At 40.0% G+C, this 24,355-nt stretch overlaps 1 protein-coding gene across 3 annotated transcripts in view; it reads right to left on the bottom strand.

The window, feature by feature from the left end:
* Positions 1–24,355, bottom strand: part of USP22 (ubiquitin specific peptidase 22) — a 205,709-nt gene that overhangs the window by 72,767 nt on the left and 108,587 nt on the right. For 2 of the 3 annotated variants that reach the window (XM_075899711.1, XM_014575259.3), the window contains exons 3-5: positions 16,391–16,504; positions 15,815–15,859; positions 10,654–10,755 (exon numbers count right to left, since the gene is read on the bottom strand). In XM_075899711.1, the coding sequence (XP_075755826.1) occupies positions 10,654–10,755; positions 15,815–15,859; positions 16,391–16,504 (261 nt within the window). The remainder of the gene's footprint in view (positions 1–10,653; positions 10,756–15,814; positions 15,860–16,390; positions 16,505–24,355) is intronic. The other variant, XM_075899712.1, reaches the window with a different exon arrangement.

Raw genomic sequence — 24,355 nt, 5'->3', positions numbered from 1 at the left:
TAACCTGCTCAATCTCTAATGACAGAGATTCCACAGCTTCTCTAGGCTATTTATTCTAGTGCTTAACTACCCTGAGAGGAAGGTTTTCCGAATACCCCACCAAAGCCACCCTTGCTGCAATTTGAGCCTAGAAATGACTACTGTAGTTAGAAGAGGAAAGCATCAAAACTGATCCCATATAGAAGTCAAGGCTTTGTGCTCATATTATGTGTGTCCAACAAAAGCTCATGAGGTACACTAAACTCAAGCAGTGAGATCAAATATGAAGAGAAGTGCAGGTCTTGTTTTCTGCTACAAAATTCTGACTTCCTTTAATGTGCAGGAGCAAATAAATTCTTATTTGCCTTAAAAAGTGCTGATGCAAAGGTGTCCTCAACTGCTAGATGTAACTATCCTGTAATACAGAAACATTAACAAGGTATGTCAAGACAAGACAGCCAACTTAATTATCTTAAACTAAACACCAGAGGTTTCAATGGGGGGAAATGGGAAAATGCTTATTCATCTCAAAAGATTAACATCTAATTTCAAAACGTTAACATTATTTTTTCTTCAAATCAATTTAAAACCTTAGATGGTAACAGCAGTAACTTTAAAACATTCTTTATCAATATTCCTGATAGTTATTATAGTACTGACTCATAAGACTAGGGCAGTTGTTTTCCTTTCCCCAGACAGTATATCATGGGCAACCTATGCTAGTGAGTGGGCTGCATGAGTGTGCCCTTCTCAGTGAGCTGCAAGATTTTAGTATCCAAGCTGGTCTCCTGGGATACGTTAGTTTTGCTTACCACACCTGTATTCCTAGATTTGGTGGAGTGTTCCGAATGAACTATAGAACCCTTTGGATGCAGAGGGAGTGCATGGCTCTAACAGTCAAATGCTGTGTGCTTCATGTGTGTCACTTTAGTAATACCAGTTGGAAAAAAAAAACTATGTGGATGGAAACCAGCAGAATCTGGTAACACTGCACCTGGGCAATGGTAAACAAGATGTCTCACAGACCATACATTGAACTTGGATGGGTTGCATGTAGCCCACATGTTGCAGGTTGCCCACTGCAGCTTTAGAGGCTGTGTGTGCCTACAACTGGAGGAATGGCTCACAATTCTGCTTACTTAAAAACTGATAGGTTAGATAGATCTCTAACTGGAGATTAGTAGCCTACTCAATATTTTATATGAAAAAATGCCTCAACAAACTATGTCCAGATGTTAGAACAGTTTGCACCTTTTTCTAACTTTTGTAGTTTAATTTGCTTGTAAACTGCCATGATGGATGTCCTGATAAATTAATCTGTTTCCACAGTTCAAATAAAATTCAAATTCTGTAAACGTCTCCCCTTTGGGAATAAAGCTGGACTACTGTCATTTCTCATGATATAAATCAAATGAAGAGACAGGATTCAACGTTTACCAGTCCCAGCAATCCTCTTCACTGAGTATAAACATTTTTCATTCCAGCAGTGAAACCATACCTTTTCTTTTGTCTAGCTGTTGAAAATCTTTTCCAGCAGAAGTTGTAATCGCATGGTGAAAAGAAGGCTACGGTAGAGCTGAGTTTATATAAAGTGCACAAAAATACCATGTACAATAGCTGAGACATGAGGAATCACTAAGTTTTTGGTTTTTGGCACTTGCACATAAGTTTTGTCCCCACATTCTATATATAACTAAAACAAACATTAATCCTGGTGTTATCTCCAAATTTAATTTCTTCTCCTATCTTCTTTCATTCTAAATTGAACAAAGTACATGCTTATATCAGAGCCAGGTGGTATTATACCACATTTCTTCTTTATGTAGAATCTGTTTAAATATAGTTTGCTCTGTGCCCATTTTGTATACTGCAAAAATAAGGTGAATTCTGAGGATGACTGGGCTAACATCTAGAGGCACACAGAAATATATGCTGCTCTGTAACAATGTCAGTAACTGTCAGATTCACCCACAAGAATATAATGATCAAGAAGTTCTCATAACTTACGATTTATCCTTTACTAAAACCTGTAAACAGAAATCTATAAACCGCATTATTAGCATATGAAAATATGCCTGACACCTCACAAGTTTTGGAGGGTCGTCAGACGTGGCAACCGGGGTAAAGTACATTCAAATGACCATGGAAACACAGATATGTGGGAGTTCGGCTTTTATAAAAGTTTAAGAAAAGATTTTTTTAGAAGCAACAAAAGCTTTTTGAACTGCTAAAGCAGCTACAGTAAACTTCCAATAATCCGGCACCTTTAGGACCCAGGGGGTGCCGGATTATCAGATCTGGGTCCCAGATTATCAGATTTGCCGGACTATCGGAAGGGGGGGCTATGAGGGGGTCTGGGGTGGGGGAGGGGATGCCACCTCAGGCCCCTCAGAGCCCCCCCTTCCGATAGTCCGGCTCTGCCCCAGGCGTCCCTGATTCAGCCGCTGCTGGTCAGTTTCAGCAGCGGCTGAATAGGGGACGCCTGGGGCAGAGCAGCTGGAGTGTTGCGGGGTTGGTCTGGTAGCGCTGACCCTTGGCGTGGCGAGACAAACCCGGCAGCACCCCAGCTGATCTTGGAGACACCTGGGGCAGAGCAGCTGGGGTGCTGCCAGGTTGGTCCCGCAGCGCCGCTCCTTGGCGCTACTGGACCAACCCGGCAGCACCCCAGCTTCTCTGCCCCAGGTGTCCTCAAGTCAGCCGCTGCTGATACTGATCAGCGGCTGACTCCAGCAAGCCCGAGTCAGAGCAGCTCTGCCTCGGGCTTCCTGGAGTCAGCCGCTGATCAGTTTCAGCAGCGGCTGAATCGGGGACAGCTGGGGTGCTGCCAGGTTAGTCCTGCAGCCAGGAGAAGCAGCGCTACGAGACCAACCCGGCAGCGCCCCAGCTGCTCTGCCCCGGCTTCCCCGATTCAGCCACTGGTCAGTTTTAGCAGCTGCTGAATCGGGGAAGCTGGGGGCAGAGCAGCTCCAATGGTCCAGCTGCCCGGAGCACTTCCGGGTTCCTGATGGTGCCGGACCATCAGATGCCAGACCATCAGAGTTTTACTGTACTTGGGTTCTTCCTTCACAGATGGCTGCTGAACTGAGGTTTACTTCAGTAGTTTACTGTCAGAAAGCCTTTCTAAACATTGTACATGTGTCTTTTTTGACTAGATAAAAAAAAAAAGTTAAAATTTGTCATTTATTTTCAATGGGATTTTATTTAAACAGGATTTTTTTCTCCTAAATATTGCAATACTTAAAGTTGTCAGGAACACCTCATACTAGGGAAGAGAACATCGTAAAGAGTGACAAAAAAAACCCACAATAAAAATTAATTTTCTGCATTTACTCCTCTCTCTGATGGCAAAAGAATGTTGATTTTATAATGATAGAAATGTAGCTGTGTTAGTCTGGTGTAGCTGAATCAAAAAACAGGACTATGTAGCACTTTAAAGACTAACATCTTGTTAGTCTTTAAAGTGCTACATAGTCCTGTTTTTTGATTTTATAAAACATTTATCATTGTATTTGGTGCTTATTGCAAGCTATTTTAAGACTGGTTGATGTAGGACATAATTATCAATTTTCCAGAGAGCTAGATAGTTGGTGTAGTTACAAGGTAAGATGACTGGATAATATTTATGCAGGACAGATTTATTTAGGTAGTACTTAAGGGATCATTATGCACCCCCACTGTGACTGATTCAGAATGTTATTTAATCCAACAAAGCAGAAAAAAAGTTTAAAATTAAAGAAATGAAATCAATTTTAAATGCATTTCATGGACTGCCACATTTCAAATACGTACCCACTAATGTGTCCAACTCACAATTAAAATTTAAACTGGTGTTAAAAATTTTCTCCTGGGCCAGAGTGTTTTCACTCACATTTTCCCTCTGCACCAGTTTCGGAAGTCTTAGACCAAAAAGAGCACATTCACAAAATTCTTTAAAGTATTAATGCAGTCTACAACATTTGCAAGTCTTCTCTAGTTAGGCCCTTGTGCATGGCTGCTCATGCATAGTTTATGGAACACTGAAAGATAAAGCAAAGCTTCTGGTAGGTTGTCTAGAGAACCAAAAGTAATTTCCAGGCCACTGTGCATCTCCCTTTGCCACCTTTACACTGAAGTACTGCTGCAATATTTATTCCACTCATGCCTCTCTTTCTCACGTTATACTGCTTGGTGTCACACAGCTGCAAAAACCACCTGCCACTGTTCTGTATCTATTGTTGTTGTCATTTCCCCCATGCTGCATCATTCTTTCTGAAAGGGATTTGCTCATTCTGCTCTAAAGGCTCCCCCCTCTGCCTTTTTGCAACACTGCAAATGGGAATCCCAGGTGGCTCTAGCTAATTATCCATGTGCTTTTAGACTTTAATTCTTTCTACTGGTAATATAGCCGAGTCTTCAGCCACAAAGTCACTTCATATGCTAATCAGAGACAGGCGAGCTAATACCTCAGTCTGCTCAGGAGTACTGATCTTCTGTGGGTACTAATGATAACAGAACAAGAGGAGTTAAGAAAATGGCCCCCCAAAGATGCTACATCTCCCTCCCATCCAGCAAATTAAAAACTCTGATGTATGTCTGAATGTAATAGTTTAATGGGCTAACCAAGAGAAGTGCCTTCCTAAAGCAGCTGGAGACAGAGACTTAATAACTGAACTGTCCATTGCATTTCTGGGGGGGGAAAAAATCCAATAGCTGCATTATCTAAATTTTATCAAATGCAAATTGTCCTTAAGGATTTTTTTTGGTGTAATTAGTATGTCAGAAAATGTATCAAACCAAACCAGTAGGTCTTGAATCAGAAACCAAGATGTTATTTAATTCTGCAAAACAGTAAATAATGATTATCAGCATTTCAAACTTGCAAACTTACCATATGTATTATATGCCTATTGTACTGTGTAATCTAGATCAGATCCTTCAGGTAGGAACCATGTGTCCTTACTTGCATCAGCACTGCACCCACTGTTGGAACTTAAACAATTTGTCCCTAAATCACTTCACAAACATACAAATGCAACTGTGAGGATGATTCTTTGGTGAACATCCAGCAAGTATGAACCCATCAAAGCTTTGGCTTCTCCAGTTCGCAGCACCACTAGAACTATTTTAATTTGAAGAGGAATCTGCACAATAGTGACTCAGCAAACATTTATATTGTGGGTATATGTACTGTCAAGAAGCAAATATCTGGTGAGATACAGATAATCAAGTCTGAAGAAAAATCAGAGGGACTGTAGTGTTGATGAAATCCAACTACTCTTGGAGATCAACCAAGTCATTGTTTATGTAACTGTAAGTGGTTCTTTAGACACTTTGCTATGTACAAAGAAATGTTATTTTATTTTGACTGAAATAAAAGCTAGAAGGGAGCATTCCAACTGGCAAATTATTTGTTTTCCGTATTAAACTCATTTTATGGCAGTTCATTCTAAGTATTTAATTTATGGCACCAGTGCAAAACTGAGGATAGTGCTATTGTGTAGAAGTTCAGCCAGTTTAGAAAAAGTAGTGCGCAGAGGCTGTTAGCAACAACAAAAGCCACAAGAGGTCATTTCTCAGCACTACAAGACAAGAATAGAAAAATGCAGTGCAAAGCAGACTTTGCTATGGAGTTAAAAATCCACATGATTCTGAAGTAATGGTGTTTTAAAGACTAGTAGTGTACAATCTAATGGGAAACCACAAATATGGTTATTGTTATACCACTGAACCAGCTCCTACTATATTACAATCAAGGATAATGAAGTTCTCATTATGGAAGAAACCCCATAGGAAGCCATCCTTTGCCTCTCTCCCAAAATTCCCCCATGGATAACCCACAAGCATACACTTTCCCAAGCATGTCTGGTCTTGCATTCCAGGAATACCATTCCATCCCTCCCTCAGTAAAAGCACACCTCAGTTAAAGCTATACAGAACCAGTATCAGGTTCAATAACCATTTCAACATGTCACACCTGAGAATTAAAAAAAAAAATTCAAAATGTAATTTCCATAATCCAGCTGCACATACAGCAGGGAGGAAGGGAAAAAGGGGAGAGGGCGAAAGCAAGTGCAGGTTGAACCTCTCTCATCTGGTACTATCTGGTCTGGCAACATCCGTGGTCCAGCATGAATTTAGTTAGCCCAATGTCCACTTCTGAGTGTGGCCAAGTTTCCTGAGGTTCCATAACGTTTGTTTACAGCCACCAGTCCTGGTTCTCAAAGTTCTGTGCTGATATTTAGCTCTAATTTACCCCTGAATGTCTTCTAAGAGCCTAGTAAGCAGTGGAAGTGTTGATAATGCTGCTAAATAATACTGACCTCCTGTGGTTTGGCAAATTCTCTGGTTTGGCACCAATCAGGTCCCAAGTGTGCCAGACTAGAAAGGTTCAATCTGTATCTGCCTTTTTTCTTTTAGATTAGCTTTACAAAAAGGTAAAATAGATTTGGTTAGTCTGAACTGGATTCACCATATAAAGAGAATCAAATCAATAGGTATGCAACTCTTACAGCTGATTACCAGCGTAAGTTTCATTATCAAAGACAATACAGTCAGCGACATCTACGCATGTTTTCTGACGCATTTATCTACCTCAGAAGATGAAACAGATGTTTATTACAGATCAATAAAGACCTAGTGTCCGAAGAAATGAGCACCAGAAAAGAGAAATGGGAATGTCCAGGTAACTGCAGCATTTCAGTCTGCACACAGATATATATTTAGCAATAAACTAGAGATAGAGAGAAAAGGCTCAAGGACAATGACATTTTTTTTCAGTTAAACTCCCAATGTATTTTTGTGAAAGAAATCAAGTCTTTTGCTTTTAACTGTAGCCCATAACTGCATTAAGACTCCTGGGTGCTTTGATTTTTTTTTCTTTTTAAATATTGGTATACAGACAGCTCCGGGGCCCAGTAGGAGAAATTATTAAAAGCATGCCTGCAGAAGTAAAGAGATCAGTCATTGCCCTTATCCCCTGTGTTTCATGAGCACTTCTCCACTCATGCTGGGTGTATCAGAATTCACACCGTCAGAACCAACCCTTGTACCAAACTGAAAACTTACAAGTCTTTTAAGAATCAACATCTCGTTCCAGCCAAATGGAAAGCAAATCATCAGAAAGGTCAGATGCACCTTTACATTTCATCAAGTCCACTTTAATGTGTCCTCTACAATTCATTTAGCCTATTATATAGTAATATAGCTCTTATATGATGTATTATAGTTTCATAAAAAACAAATCCCAAAGAAACCAGCAATAGACAGAACAAACCAGCTGAGAGTGCTTTCCTAGGCTGCTTGAAGTTTCCAATGTCCAGGTGTACTTCAATGGTCATAATGGTGTGGGGTTTTTTTTGAGCTCTACTGTTGCAAAAATAGATATATTTTCTTTGACATGACTGTTCTATCCTGGGATCTTGACTTCCTTTCTTGAAGTCGCATTATTGTTGCTTCCAGAGTTTCAGGTATCATACACATGTACTCCATTATCCATACACTACTGTGCTAGAAACACATTCATAAAACTATTACTTTATTCATCCTTACTCAAAGAATTTTGGAGGGGTGAAAAGGTGTGAACATTACATGATGAACTTTATGGCAACATAGTGCTTACAGCAGTTTTGAAAAATGAGACAAAATTGAAGGATTTCACAAACTGCTTCCTGCTTCTAGTGACTATAGCGCAGGTGTTTAAAAGGAATCTAGACGTTGTTCCACTGAGCACACCACCACCTAGCTAACTAAAAGAGCCTCAGTCTCATTTCCAAAAGTCACTTAAGCACTTAAGGGTATGACTAGACTACATGGCTCCATCGACGGAGCCATGTAAACTAGTTTACCCGGCATAGGCAAAGAAGCGGGGATTTAAATAATCCCCGCTTCATTAAAATAAACATGTCCGCCGCGCTGTGCTGACGATCAGCTAATCCGGCACAGCGCGGCAGTCTAGACGCGGATCTGTCGGCTGGGGAAGCCTTTGCTGACTGATCCCTTATGCCTCATGAAACGAGATTAACAGGATCGGTCGGCAAAGGCTTCCCCAGCCAACCGATCCACGTTTAGACTGCCGTACTGTGACAGATCAGCTGATTGTCGGCACAGTGTGTCAGCCATGTTTATTTTAATGAAGTGGGGATTATTTAAATCCCCACTTCTTTGCCTATGCTGTGTAAACTAGTTTACATGGCTCCGTCGACGGAGCCATGTAGTCTAGACATACCCTAAGAGTCTAAGTCATATTGAAAGACAATGAAACTCAGGCTCCTAAGTTACTTTTGAAAATGAGACTGAGGTGTTACAATGCTGAATGGAGCAATGCCTAAATACCTGTAAAAGTCTGGGCCTAACGCTATTACTCTAATCTCAGAAATCTTTATAACTACTGAATGTTGACAAATATTCAACTATAAAGTGAAAATAGCCACAGGTTTATTAGTGGTCAAAGTCATCATTGGGGCTACTCAGGAAATATTGATGAGAAACAGAAGCTACATTTTGTGAGAACTGCATATTTTCTCCTCTCTTCCCCAGCTGTATCCTAATAGACTCATTATGCCTGCTTTTCAGATAGCTCTTGGCTCCAGAGCGAGTATGCTAACTTTGTGGGCTACAGTATTTGATTTGCACCAAATAGTCCATTCTCACCTTGGAATCAGTGAAACTAGCAACTGATATCTACAACAAGCTGGAGAACATACCTGTGTGATCGGAGTTCAAAATATAAAATTGGAAGGACCCCTTTCTGCAGTTTTCAAAATAATCTCATAGAAACGTAAGGCTGGAAGGGACCTCAAGAGATCATCGAGTCTAGTCCCTTGTGCTGAGGTAGAAGCAAGTATACAGATTTTTGTTTAGCCTGTTCTTTAAAAACTCCAATGATGAGGTTTTCACAACGTCCCTTGGTAACCTATTCCTTACAGCGTCAGGGGGTAGCCGAGTTAGTCTGTACAGGATAAACTTAAAAAAACCAACAAATGGTCTAGTAGCACTTTATAGACTAACATCTACATGTTTTGTTAGTCTATAAAGTGCTACCAGACCATTTGTTGGTTTTGAAGCTATTCCTTAAAGTTAGGAAAAACTTCATAGTACAAGTTGGACCTCCCTGGTCCAGCACCCTCAGGACCAGAGTGGTCCTGAAGGAGCGAATTTGCCAGACCAGGGTAGGTTAGGCCTTGGGCTCTCTCAGGGTACATCTAGACTACATGCCTCTGTTGCCAGAGGCATGTAGATTAGGCTACCAGGCATAGGAAAAAGAAGCGGCGATTTAAATAATCGCCGCTTCATTTAAATTTACACGGCTGCCGCGCTGAGCCGACAAACAGCTGATCAGCTGTTTGTCGGCTCAGCGCTGTAGTCTGGACACGCGGGTGTCGACATCAAAGGCATTTGTCCATCACCCAGGTATGCCTCCTGGGATGAGGTATACCTGGGTGGTCGACAAATGACTTTGATGTCGACACTCGCGTGTCCAGACTATAGCGCTGAGCCGACAAACAGCTGATCGGCTGTTTGTCGGCTCAGCACGGCAGCTGTGTAAATTTAAATGAAGCGGCGATTATTTAAATCGCTTCATTTTCCTATGCCTGGTAGCCTAATCTACATGCCTCTGGCGACAGAGGCATGTAGTCTAGACGTACCCTCAGTATTCCGCTCTGACAGCCAGCGCGCTGCCCCTGGCCAGTGGAACTCCCCTCCCGGCCCTGCTCCAGCTACGGTTCACTGGCTGGGCTTCCTGCTCCCAGGCCACTGGTTCTCTAGACTGAATTCTGGCTGAACTTCCAACTGCTGGCAAACTCTGTGGCTGTGGCTCTCTGGTCTGGCAACGTCTGTGGTCCTGCTGGACCCAGGATGTTGCTCGATCAGAGAGCCACAGCCACAGAGGTTCAACCTGTATTAACATAAATCTTTACCACTGCAGACTAAGCTGATTACTTCTTGTCCTGACTTCAGTGGACATGGAAAACACCAGTTTATGGTCCTTTTTATAACACCAGAGATTATTTTGAAGACTTATTAGGTCTGCCCTCCATCTTCTTTTCTCAAGACTAGACACACTCAGTTTTGTTAACCTTCTTTCCTAGTCAGATTTTCTAAACTTTTTATCATTTTTGTTGTTCTCTTCTGGACCATCTAAAGCAGAAGGAAAGAAGTCCAAGCTCCCATCTGGTAAAAAGACTAAAGCTCCCATTTGATAAAAGGCCAAAGCTCTCAAGTGAAAGGATGATGAAATTTGGGCTATGCCTGAACAAGAGAATTTCCCCTGATGCAACGGCCTTGGTGGTAGCTCTACTGGGAGTGCTAATGTAGATTAAGTTGTGGGACCTTCCAGCATTTTTACCACCATGTCAATTAAAAGTTCAGCTAAACTGGTGGTACATCAGTAGGGATTTTTTTCCATAGAATTTCCTACTTTACACAGATTTTAAGTGTCTCCTACTTTGAAGGTCTCCTATGGAAATTCACTATCTTCATTATCTGAAATGACAGAACACACATCCTTCTATACAGAAGAGAGGATGGAAGTCAGTACACATGGTCATTAGCAGGACAGGATACATTTTAAAAGAAAAACAATTTAACACTCGACATGAAAATATACACTGAAACCTTGAAAGGCAGGAAAAACATAATGGGGTTTTGAAAGTGCAGTTGGGTGGAGAAATCTAAGAAATTGTTTCCTTAACTTACCTATGGTGCAATTTGTGGTTATTTTTCTCCGCTTGGGGTTGTGTCGTAGCAATTCTAACTCTCGTTTGGTTGGCTCCCATGTTGAATACTTTTCTCCAATGCCTGAGCAGATGAAAAGAAAGTTTCAGGGTGCTGTTAAGCCAGAACAACTCAAAAGATACTTTCAAGAAAAGGTTGTGATGCACTGTCCATTAAGTTGGATTCTGTATACAAAATCTACAATAGCCAGCTTGCTTTTTATTACTGTTCAGAAAGGCAGCAATTGACCTTGACAATATGTTCCCATAAATATGGGCTAAAAGAACACAAAAGCAGTTACTTGTATAGAATTCCTATCTATCTGTTTCTAAGTAACAGTCTTTCCACCAATGGATGAAAAAACCTCCAATTAAAAAGGACCCCAGCATGAAAGCCAATCCAGTGTTATTTATTGTTTCAACTGTTCATGATTTTCTTTAGGCTCAAAGGGGTCATGCTGCTAGCAGAACTGCATGTCTTGGGGCTAAGCACAGATTGGCTGATATACAGGGCAACTTAGACAATTGTCCCCATATCTCTTCAATTAAATGACAAAATTTGGTAAATAAGCCAAAATAGATCCAACCAACTGGACAGCTACAGTCTTACTCACTCGTAATAGATGCAAAGCAGATTGGAAAGGACTTGGATTAAATTTAATAGTGTATTCCCTCATTACATATTGGGGGTATGCTGCTATAACTCTCACAATGCTGTTGTAGTATTGGGTAATAGCAAAGAGACTCTAGTAGAATGAAGGCTGAATACTTAAAACATTCCCCAGAAATAGTTAGATGTACTGCATTTTTTAAAAATTTAACTCCCCACTGCTCAAAGAAAAATCTTATTTTCTCAAGAGCCATGGCTGAAATGATATATTAATATCTTAAAATAAAAGTCCCCACTAATATGTTTCAAAAACATTTCTTATTGAGGGACTGTAAGGTAAGGGGGAGTTAAGAGAGCCAGCAGTCAGCAGAACTAGTTAGCTGTGGACACAGCGATGACTACAGTATAATCTGAAATATGAAAACTACAGCAACAACAAAAGACCCAGGAGCTGACCATCTAAAGGCTGCTGCAGCATTCTATGCAGCAAAGAGAAAAATTGCTATGCAAGGCCAGTTATAGTGAGTCACAAAAGCATTTTGGCATTAAAAAAAAAAGACAGGCAATCTATTCTAAAACTGAGGATTAAAGTCAATTAGAGTTCATCTTATTCTGTGCAGAATGCATATCGATGAAACAGTACTGTGCTAGAGAAAATAAATTATAAATCATACACATGAAAAGAAAATGTAGCAAATATAGCTGGAGGCTTACACATTCTGCATGGTACATATTTCATTTTTAATAGCTCTTTGATCTTCATTTTCAGAAATAGCTCTGCCTGTCAAAAGTTACACATCCAAAATGCCTGAGTCATAGTTACTCTTGACCCTCAAGGTTCCTGCAAATGACTGAGGTCTCATTCTTGGATCCATGAGGACAACAAAGTTCACATCTATGTAGATGTATAGTTCTCTACTTTCTCTGACTTGACCATTTTTAATGAAAGAGCACAAGAAATAACACCACCCCTTCCCTATTCCCAAGGATCAGCATTAACAAAAAAACAAGGAAAATAAAAAGGGAAAATAATTACCATGTAACAGATTGAGGAGATTAAACAGCTGCAATGCTTTGAATACACTACACAGTATGCACAGGCAAATGCTGAATGAAGCAGCATTACAGAGACACACATATGGACAGTCCACATATGACAGAACATTGGCTCGCAATAAGCTTTTCAATAGACAGCTTCAACAATTTTTTTTCAGATTCACAATATTTCTATATTAATTTATAATAAATGGGTTTGCAAGCAAACTGTCAGAATTTTATATTATTTCCAATATTTCAGTATTACCAGCTATTAGACTGGTCAGTTACAAACCAGGCAAGATTCAGTTATGTTACAATTTAAAAGTGACCAAGCCAATTTAGTATAGTTTGTCAATAAGCACTGAACTTTGTTTAACAAGACTGTTAAAAAATAAACACATCCAATGTGTACAAATATTGGTTTACTGGATAAGAGTTCACACAAAGGTGGGTTAACTCTATGCATGAGAATAGTTCCACAGGAGTCAATGAAACTAGTCACACGCATTAAGTAAAGCACGCTGCATGAGCATTTGTACAGTTTGGGATCCAACTGCTTAATAGCAAATGTGAATCCTGAAGTAATTTTAAGGCAGCCACGGTAAATAAAAGATCTGACAGCTTTGTAGGATTCTGGGTGAAGCAATTAAGTCTTGTTTAAGTAGTAATTAAAAACACATACACAAAGTTAAATGCCAGGACAAACATCAAGAGCAAAACAGGTGTGACAGTTCTCCTACAGGAAACCTCTTATTAGAAAGGTCACAAGTTTTGTTTAGCATTAGAGTTTACGGTAGAGAAAAGGAACTGGAGCAAGCAAATTCAAAGGCTTCCTCTTCCCTTTACATTTATTCTTTTCATAAAAGGTAAGGAGAAATTGAGGTGTGCCCCTCAAAACACATGGAAAGACTGATTCCTCCCTTTGGCAATGGTTCAGATTTTTCCAGTAACAGTGGGTGGGGAGCATGAAAACACAGAAGGGTGCACTAAAATCTGCAATATGAACAACCTTAAATAGACTGAAAAATTCAAGGCATGCACAAATTACCAGGTATGGGTAAGGGAAGCAGTATGACTACTGGAGAAAAAACTGACTGTTTTCAAAATGGTGCTGTAAAACAGACTTAGATTTGCAGCCTGGCGTATGAGGTCTTGAAACCTCCATCCAAGAATCGGTTTACAGTTTACTTAAGTATTTTAATGAATGGCCATACACCCAGGTACTTCAAGTTTTCAGAGGCTTTACTGGGTTGTTGCTTTTAAATTTTTTTTAAAAACCCTAATTTGCAGGCACTCATTAAAAAAGATTAATGACTGTGGTATTCTCAAATAAATACAGATTTTGAACATTAGTTAGGAGGTGATACACACAGAACATCCAAACACATTTTCTTCTCCTCACCATTAAATATGCAAACATTCAGTACTTGGAAAATATAGGAGAATTACAGCCTTAACACCATTTTGTTGCTCATTACTATCATCTAAGAATTGAGGATTCAGTCTTGAACTATGGCCAGACTTGTGGGTTCAGGCTACCTAAAACGTCCTATCTTCAAATATTTTCTGATATTATTCCAGTATTTCCAACTCCAGAAATTTTAATTATAAGTCTTATGACATTTGGGGTTTTTCTTAAAGACTCTTTTCTCGGAGTCATGTTGTTACATTACAATCTCAGCCTTCTTTAAAACAAAAAGTTTCTAACCCTCATGATTGTGGAGAAAAGACTGAAAATGTGAACTCTAAAGATTCAAAAACAAGAAGGCAAATAATAAACGTGAATTTACTATTCTTAAACTTCTATGTTTTTAAGGCCATCTCATAATTTAAGTGTGCAATGGAGTCTGAATGTCTCCATGCAGTTTCTGAGCAATATTATTAATTCTAGCATCCTATTTGGAGATTTTTTTTTGTAACGGCTGTTTTTTAAATGACATGAACCACTGCAAAGTTCTGGTTCTTGTTGGTGAGAGGACAATTCTCTACTGTCCCTCCAGAATGCACATGTGCTTTGAATCTTCCTCAACAAAATTTCTGATACGTAAATTGCATCACAAAGGAAAGTTACAAAATTAAACACTTTAAATGGAAAATCCTATGTCACAGCTTTAAAGAAAATATCTATACTGTATATTATTGTAACGTAAATTCACGTACAGAAGTAGCTACATTTTATATCTTAACAGTTTATTACCCATTTAGATCACTGATTCAGACTCTAGGTCTGAAAATGTGGTACATAATTCTCTCTCAACTATTCTATAGACACTAATGTCTGTTGGAAGACAGACTGGTGTGTCTTGGGTCAGAAAGTACAGGCAGTCCCCGGGTTACATGATCCCTACTTACAAACGGGGTGAGGCAACCCCACACTAGCTGCTTCCCCCCAGCAGACCAGGGAGATGCGAAGCTAGCGCCCCCCCCCCCCCCCCCCAGCAGACCAGGGAGACGCGGAGCGGCTTTTCTCATCAGACACCTCAGCTTGAGAATAAAGGACTGAGGGAAGTGAGGTGTGGGAGAATAAAACTGAGCTCTGGAGTAATGTTTGGCTAGAGTTTCCCCTACAATATGTACCAGTTCCAACTTACATACAAATTCAACTTAAGAACAAACCTACAGTCCCTATCTTGTACGTAACCCGGGGACTGCCTGTATAGAGCTACTGTTCCAGGAGACAGTGAAATTTAAGAAAATATTCTTTGAATTTACTCATCAAGGTGAAGGAGAGGAAAAGTCCATAAAATTCTTATTTCCTGAGCAACTGTTTTGCTCTTGTAGTTAATTCTTGGGCTCAAGTCAGCAAATTTTAAACAGATTTGTGGAGTTATTAAAGATAGAGGAGCATAGACTAAATGCAAGGTTTAAAATACTTTCCCAGATAATTGCAACAAAATACTTTGCAGGAAAGCATTTCATGCCATGATTTTCTTGTTCTAAGATCCTCTACTACCTTTCCTTCCTCTGACTGAACTGCTTCAAAATATGCTAGCATAAGGGGCAAAAAGAGAATTTTATATTATAATTTTAAAATGTCTTAAATTGAGGGTGCAAATTTTATATTTGCATGCCAGCCCCTGGCTAGGTTTGTCACATGGGAAAGGGATGCCTTAGATTTGTTAAGAGCAGTGTATAATTAGATATAAAGTCTGCCTTCAAATACAGACTTCTCCACTTTAAGAAAAAACATTTTTTGAAACTACTGAAAATGGAAGATGTTAAGCTTCCACCAGAGACCCTTTAACACTACTCAGAGAATCTCTATTCATTCTCCCCTCCAAAAAAGGAAAATATTTGCTTTGGAGTAGCTCAATCAAGGGAAGGATATGCAATATTTAGTTCATAATTCTTATTGGATCCCTGGAACATATACTAATAAGAGGAAAACAATCTGCATTATAAAACTGGCACTCAACCATGATTCATGTCTAACATGGCAAGTAATCAGCAAAGGGACGCTTGTTAGTGAGGTGCGTCGCCAGCCCACGCCTCTTACCTGTCATTGTACACTGGTAGTGAGAAACCACTGTTGGGGTGAAGGCTAAAAAAGAAAAAATTAGGGAAAGCAAACTGAATAACAAAACAAATGTGTGTACATATATTTGTGTGTAAATATCTTTACACATATACTATGTGTACAATAAGAAGATGGGTGTGTGTATGTAAGCTGTCACAGTCTATAAAAAAAAATCACAAACAAAGGTGGCATTTCATGTGAGGGGAACAGATTTCTTGCCTGAGATACCTAAGATAGTCTAAGAGGTAGATTGTTACATTTTCAACCTGATGCAGATCTCACTCTGATGACATTAGGGTAAGTTGTCCATGATCATGATAGAGGATTTTATATTATAATTAAAAAATAAAATTTTGTTATAATTTAGTGTGATGCACATATTAAACTAACAGTCTAGCTTCCGGACAGCAATATCTATATATCTGTGTCTCCCACAATCTGCACTACTATCCCTAAAGATCTCTCTCTTCCCCTTACTGGTTTTTGCCATTGACAAATGGGAGGGACAGCTATGATTAAAAACAAATAAACGAAATTCAGGTGGGAAAACCAAACCTTGTAATTTCCAAGCCTTCCGTTGTTCCTCTTTGGCAATTTGTTCCATGTCTTTGTCGTATATGTAATCTTGACACATAAAGCAGTATATACCCCCATACAAAAGGTCTATGGCTGCAAAACAGAAAGGGGAGGGAGGTAAAAGAAATTTAAGAGTTCAAATGTAGAAGACATTTTGAAACAGGTTTCCCAGCATTCTATCTCCCATATACCTCTTTCTTTCACCAAAGTATCTGTACAATTAGAAATTGTAAAACCTGTTGGGAGATTTTTCAGTTATAGTACAAGTTATCTAACTGGTAAAGGCAAAGAAAGAAGACACCAACAGCGAAGTGCTGGCTGACTTAAGCTAACATGGTATTCTGAAATATATAATTCAGAAAATGCAAGATATAAGTAACCAAAAGCTATAATTAAAGCAATTAATTACACAGTATGCAAAAAAAACAACAACAAATGGTCTGGTAGCACTTTACAGACTAACAAAACATGTAGATGGTATCATGAGCTTTCGTGGGCACAGCCCACTTCTTCAAATGATAGGAGTTTTGAGTTTAGGATGTGCAGACCCAAAATAAATAGGAGAGGGGGAGAGGAAAAAGAAGGGGGTGGGAGACAGGGAGCTAGAAGGAATCAGTAAGTATCTGAAGATTGGGTAGTTAAAACGAACCAGATAAGAATCAAAGTCAATTTCTGACACAGGAGTCTACACAAAGAGATGTGTGCACCTTCACTGGCTGTTAAGTTGGTAGTGTCCTAACCATCCTTCATCACCACTGAGCCCATTAGCATATGAATTGAATTTGTGGATGAACTCTAATTCCAATGTTTCTCTGCATCTGGCTAGTAGAACTGGTTTGTTACAAGACAGCCACAGTATGCAAAGTTAGTCTTACACCACAATCTAAAGAATTGATATGCTAGGGTGAATTTATTTTTTCTGTTTCTAAAACAGCAAATGCAGGTGTTTTTGTTCAAATTCACTAAATAACTTCAAAGTATACATTTAAAACCTGAATGAATTTCAAACAGAGCAGGCACTAAACAAATCAATTAAGAATTTCAAGTGCATTTGTTCAGGCCAATGTTCTCCTTTTGCAAACTAGTTTACTTCAAACATTAGCATCTTCTTTCCATTTTAATTTGGGCAAACTAATTTTGACCACTGTTGCAAAAGTCCTCTTTTTTTCAGGTCAAATACTGGAAGACCACTTAACTGAAAGAGCTGTAATAAAAGAAATTCTGACTGATTCTACAGCACATTTTTAGAACAAAATTCAACAGGAGTTGTGCTGCTCACTATGCCAAGACAAAGTGGGGTTCCCCTTCCAGGGTCCTTCCACATCTAGTGTTCCAGGCTCACATTCCTACCCGACCCTAGCCTCTCTGATTTGGGAGACAAACTGCAGGTAGAGTCAGCCCTGTGAAGCCTAGAGACTCCATTAGTCTAGATCTGAAGCAGCACCTTTACCAGGAAGTTCCAAAAATTCTTACCAATTCTCTTCTTTCTCCACCCCCCAAAAAAGTTTATTTTGATTATGAACATGTCCTGCAATCCGCAACAATGAGCAAGGAAGAAAATATTTTCTTCAAACCACATCAATCCTTTCTTCATAGTCTCTCTGCTGCAACTTTACTCTTTATGCTCACCATATTCCCTTCCATCATTCCCTTATGCTTGTTCACTCTTATGCTCTAGTAACTTATCCAATCTCCCGGATCACACAGTGAGCTACTACATATACTTTTTAAAAGGAAAACTTAAAAAAACAGAAACAAAAAAACAGCATGGTGTTTACAAGCCATCATTCTGCTTCCTCTATGCTACATTTCTCCTCACATTTGTCTAGCTTTTCTGTTAAGATTGTAAGCAATTTGGGGCATGGACTGTTTGTCATTAGTTGTGTACAGTGCCAGTACAATAGAGTACTGATCCTGATTTGGGGCATTTAGGAACTACCAGAAAACAAATTAATAAAAATGCGTTCATCATAATACTATTAAAGTAGCAGAGAGTCTAAGCTAAGGAACCAAATCAAGAAATTTTAGAAGGTCATAATTAAACTGCAGAAGCAGTGATATGAATTGTACAATAGCTACTTACACTAGGTTTGTATTTTACCAGTGTTATCTATTCTTCATTTTCTTCAATAATAAACTTAAACCATTTTGAATAACATATGCTATCATCCACCGTCTTTCAATTAGCAATGAAGATAATTTATTTCTAATCCTACAGTATTGATTCTGAGGCCAAAAATCAGGTAAAGTTTTACAATTATTCAGGGCATAATAAGGCTACTGGACTACAGATGTTAAAATTAGATAAATCAACTAATTGAACAGCTGATGGGGCGCTTGTGCATTTCAAAGTTTGAAACGTGGCACTGAGACTGGGGCGACAGAGTCCACCACTGGCGGCAGGCTCCATGCAGTGCTTCCGCTTTGAAATATACAAGAGCCTCATCGGGGACTCTTGCACATTTCAAAGGTGGAACACTGCACTGTACCTCTGCCCCCTCCCACTAAACTGGAGCTAGAAGAGGGAACTGGCTTTTAAGCTAGCTCCCCATAGCACCCCCTCCTCTCCCTCCCGCCGCAGCCTCTTTCTGATAGAGGGCAGTGGGGGGGGGGGGGTGAAAGCAACTAGTCACCTAGGATATGTCTACACTAGCCCCCTAGTTTGAACTAGGGTGGGTAATGTAGGCATTCGAACTTGCAAATGAAGCCCGGGATTTAAATATCCCGAGCTTCATTTGCATGTTCCCTGGCGGGTGCCATTTTATAATCCCCTTAGTTCGAATTGACTGCCCGCAGCTACACGCGGCAGTCATAAATTAATCCGAACTAAGACCTTAGTTCGGATTAACTGTTACTCCTCCTGCAATGAGGAATAACAGTTAATTTGAACTGAGGACTTAGTTCGAATTAACGTTTCACTGCCACATGTAGCTGTGCGGCAGTGAGTTCAGGCTAGTGAAATTTCAAAATGGCGACCGGGCGGGAACATGCAAATAAAGCCCGGGATATTTAAATCCCGGGCTTCCTTTGCAACTCTGGTTGCCTCATTTGCCTACCTAGCTCTAATTAACGAGCTAGTGTAGACATACCCCTACATCCCTATACTAGACCCCTGAAATGTATCAAGCACTCTGAACACTAACTATATTCAAAATTTAAAAACAATGAATAGTCTAGTAGCACCTTAAAGACTAACAAAACATGAAGATGGTACCATCTACATGTTTTGTTAGTCTTTAAGGTGCTACTAGACTATTTGTTGTTTAAGTTTTTCCTGTTACAGACTAACTCAGTTACCCCTCTGAAGTTTTTAATATTCAAACTATCACTATAGTCAATAATCACCTAGTGCATAAAGTGTTGGTTTGCAACTATATATTTGTCAACAGTTTGATTCTACGCAGCTGGGTGCCAAAGTACCATAGCCAGTAGGGAATCCTGCAGGCAACATCCTTACAAAGGAGAAACTCCTCATTCAGAGCAGCATGAGAAGGAAATCTATGGAATAAAGAAACAAAGGACAACAGAACCACCAGGTTGGAAGAATTTCATAATCATTCTGATGCTTGATTAAGAGCTCTTGAAGACAAGTCTTCCTTCAGCTCCCCTACGTGCACAGTACAAAGTTTGCTATATACATTGCCATAATCTTGTTAATAAAGTACTGGAGAGTTGGAATAAATTATCTCAAGTACTAAGAAAACAGCTCAAACATACACACTTTATTACAAAAGAATAAAAGAATAGGAAGTTATATTTATAATAATGGACTCTCTTACATAAAAACGTATTAGACCAATAATTTAAAATTCAAAATCAGCTAGTGGTTTTCAATCTACTTGCTCTGACTCTTTTTACACAGTTTATCTGCCTACCCTATCACTATGGAAGTAAAATAAGCTATTTCCACTGGAAGGAATAAAGTACGGCAGGGGTTCTTAAACTTCAATGCAGTAACCCCCTTTTGACAACAAAATTATTACATGACCCTGGAGTGGTGGGAAAGGGAGATGCAGCCTGAGCCCGGCGAGGTGGAGTTGGAGCTCAAGCTTCAGTCCTGGATCCCAACAAGTGTAATGGTGGCTATGGCGACCATATTAATATGGCATCTCAACCAGTGTTCCCTGTAAGCTGTTCGCTTTTATAGCCACTTGAGAAAGGTTCAAATCCCACTCAGCTGATTAGCAGAACACCTAAAGCTAAGTTGTTTTGTTTCTACTGGCAATGCACATTTCCACATGTAATGGTGCACATAAAATTTATTCCACAGATGTATGGAAAAGATTAGAGAGAACACTGGTCCCAACCCACAATGTGAACACTGCTGTTCTATTGCCTCCACTGTTAAATCATGTGAACTCTCTTCAGCTGGCAGTATATACACACATGTTGTGGTATAACTTTTTCCATTACAGTTTCCAACGTGGACAGACTACTTTTATATACATAACCAAAATTTAGAGATTGAATGTATATTTACTGCAATGATTTCACCTTTGTAGTTAAAGAGTCTATTCCCTTAAAGCAGCGGTTCCCAACCTTTTCCAGATAGGAACCCATTTTGACAATTCAAGACGACTTGGTGACCCAAGAAATTAAAAAACGGGGGGAGGCGAGGGGGCAGAGCCACCTGGGGAGACACTTGGCGACCCTTTTGAAATGTAATGGAGACCCATATTTGGGTCCCGACCCATAGGTTGGGAAACCCTGCCTTAAAGCATACAACTCATTAATTAGCATTAGCTAAATTTATGCATGCACATCAACAGCACAGTATTTTAAGGTTACTTCTTAGGAAAAAATAGGTAGTTTTAGTCTTCAAAACTGCCCGCCACCACAGTTCCTCCCACAACCTTGCTAGATTATCTTATTTCAGTCAGAAAACTAGCTGGGTACCACAGGTCCCTTGCTAGGGTGCATTCTACTCTTCCTGGAATGCTTCTCTTCCTGGTTATTTGCTACTGCTCCTATGACTTCAGGGAATGCTCTGGTACTTTCAGGCTACTTATAGGCAGGCACTGATCATTCCTTTCCTAAACAGTCTTCTCCTTCTCCTCCTCCTCTTCCTCCAATTGTCAATGCAACCAGAGCTCTCCCAGAGCAGAAAAAGAAGCCCTGTAGCAGCTCCTAATTCTGCAGCTTCTTTACAATAACCACGGATCCTTGTAAGTGGCTCTAGTGATGCTCCCTCTACTGGCAGATGCTAGTAAGAGTACGAAAGCACTTGAACTGAGCAAAGACTTTTATGCAGTCTCAGACACCTGAAGTGTTGAAGTTTTGCATCCCTGCAAGCTGGAACTGACAAGGTAGAGAAATGTCAACAGGGTCAGAAAGATGTTGAGATAATGTATGGGCACATACCAAGAGTTTGAGAACTGATTATTATAACAGGATAAAACAAAAAACTTCAAAACCTGTTCCTTTTTAGGTATCAAACAATTTGTTCTTTGGCTGTTACTGATTTTATTTAAAAATCAAGTATCTATTTAGTTTTTAAAAAGCAAACTATTGATTAGTGCTTTTTGTGATCACACTGTATACAGCTATAGAGATGTAGCCATGTTAGTCTGGTGTAGCTGAAACAAAAGATAGAACTAGGTAGCACTTTAAAGACTAACAAGATGTTTATTAGGCGATGAGCTTTCGTGGGCCAGACCCACTTCCTCAGATCAATATGTGGACGAAAATCGGCACAACCATAAATACCAAAGTGATACAAATCAAAAAAAAGTGAACACATGTGAAACTGACAAAACAAAATTTTAGAACAGAGTGGGGGTGAGGGGACGGGAAGGTAAGTTTCTGTGAGGTAGTGACATAGGGGTGATAATAGGGGAAATTTGCTTCCCCAATTATCACCCGTATGTCACTACCTCACAGAAACTTACCTTCCCCTCCCCTCACCGCCACTCTGTTCTAAAATTTTGTTTTGTCAATTTCACATGCGTTCACTTTTTTTGATTTGTATCACTTTGGTATTTATGGTTGTGCCGATTTTCTTCCACATATTGATCTGAGGAAGTGGGTCTGGCCCACAAAAGCTCATCACCTAATAAACCATCTTGTTAGTCTTTAAAGTGCTACATAGTACCGTATACAGCTGTTCATCTTTTACTCTTCCATGTCATTTGTACTGGCCCCAGCCCTTCTGACAGAAGAGGGAAAATGTCTGTGGAGCTGACTGCATGGGAACAGGAAGGAGTAATATACTGTAAATCCTATAGAGCTGGAGGGTGGGGAACTTCAGGCCTGGAGGCCAAGGCTCAGAGTCCCCCCTGCATGGAGCCAGTGCTGGAGCTCCAGTCCTCCCACTTCCCCACCACGGGGATGGAACACAGAAAATCTACTAGGCTGGGCCCTACTAAGCTCTGGTGTTCAAGAGGAACGTGGGGAGTGTCTGTCTCCTCCTCAGTTGGGTGCCACGTTTTTGCTTTACTCTTGTGTGCAGCCCCCGACTAATTTTTCTGTGGGTTAGTGGCCTCTGATCCAAAAAAGGTTCCCCACTCCTGCTATAGAGGAATATATTTCTCCCCCCCCCCCCATACAATTATTTTATCAGATTTGGTGAATGTAAATTATTCTCTCAGGGGGTCCGTCCCATAGTTATTTTTGTAGAATACAAGTAACCCCCCCCCCATATATATGCAAAACAAAGACTCTGATGGTGCTATTTGAAGAGTTACAAAAAAGACAGCTATACACACAATTTCAGTTTTACTCAGAATACTGCAGGCAAGTTGTAGAATTTTAGTATCTAGAAAAGGAGGAACTTTTCAACATGTAATTTTTTTTGTATCTTCCATACTAATATTTTCCCCTTTAGAACAGAAGGCACAATTTGATACTACTATTGACAAGATCCTTAACCTGAGCTCCTAGAGCACACCGTTATACACTTCTCCTAAGAGTTTAGAGACATGCTGCCCAAACCTTGCCTGTCACGCACTCATCCCATTTACCAGCAATGGAATCTGTCCATTGCCCTGCCCCCCCCCCCCCCCCGGCTTCCTCAGCAGTGGAATTTGGGCTCATGGTGGAGTTGGGGGCAGAACTGGGGATGTGAGAGGAGAGGAGATGGCCTGGGGAGAGAGGGGATGCAAAGGAAAAGCTGGGTTGGGCCAAAGCCAAGCTCGGTGACACTACCTCACCAAGCTTTGGGGAGGTGAGCTCAGGCCCCGTCACACTGCCCACTCCAATATTCTTTTGTATCCCCCTAAGGGTTACCCTGTAGTTTGGATGCAAACAGAGAGAAAACTAAAGCTGCATCACTGTAGACTAAAGCTGTTAAGATGAGGAAGCAAAAGGATATTATGAAAGATTATCTGATGACAGAACAACTTCATCCCCTGGTGCAAGGACCACATGGAAAGTTCTGAAGCAAAGCTGCTCAGTGGTCACTATTAAATTTAGGCAAGCCAATACTGCCTCTCCATTTTCCACTTTGGGCCAACAAAAGTATTCCATTTAGATGTGAGTTTTTTGTTTTGCCAAATGAATCTGCTGATGTTCCTGGGACCAAGTTTAAGAGGAGAAATAGAGACACTGTGGGAGTTAGATGGCAATATGTAAAAAAGCAAGGGTGTCCACTTCAGACAGTAGATCTCCTTCTGATAAGTCTTTCCATACAAACAAGTCACATGATACTTGACAGAAACTGAACAAAACTGGCTCTGAACTACTCAACATGTACCACTTGTTAGTACATGTGTTATCTTTTCACCAGGGGGCTGTGCTAATCTTTATTATTCCAGTTTCAGTATATGTTCCTTCAATTCAAGCGTAACCATTCAATTTTTGTTGCAAAGTATTGTTTATATTCATGTACTTCACAAAATACATGCAGCAAGGTAATATTTAGATTTATGTCAGGGAATGCCTATTGGAAAGTTATTTGTTTTTAAACTGAAAGTAAAACAATCAAACACAGGAGAGAGAAAATAAATA

Source organism: Pelodiscus sinensis, chromosome 16, assembly GCF_049634645.1.
Source record: "Pelodiscus sinensis isolate JC-2024 chromosome 16, ASM4963464v1, whole genome shotgun sequence".
NCBI classification, from domain to species: Eukaryota; Metazoa; Chordata; order Testudines; family Trionychidae; genus Pelodiscus; species Pelodiscus sinensis.
The sequence above is the reverse complement of the archived record's forward strand: the minus strand, read 5'-3'. Positions and strand labels throughout refer to the sequence as shown.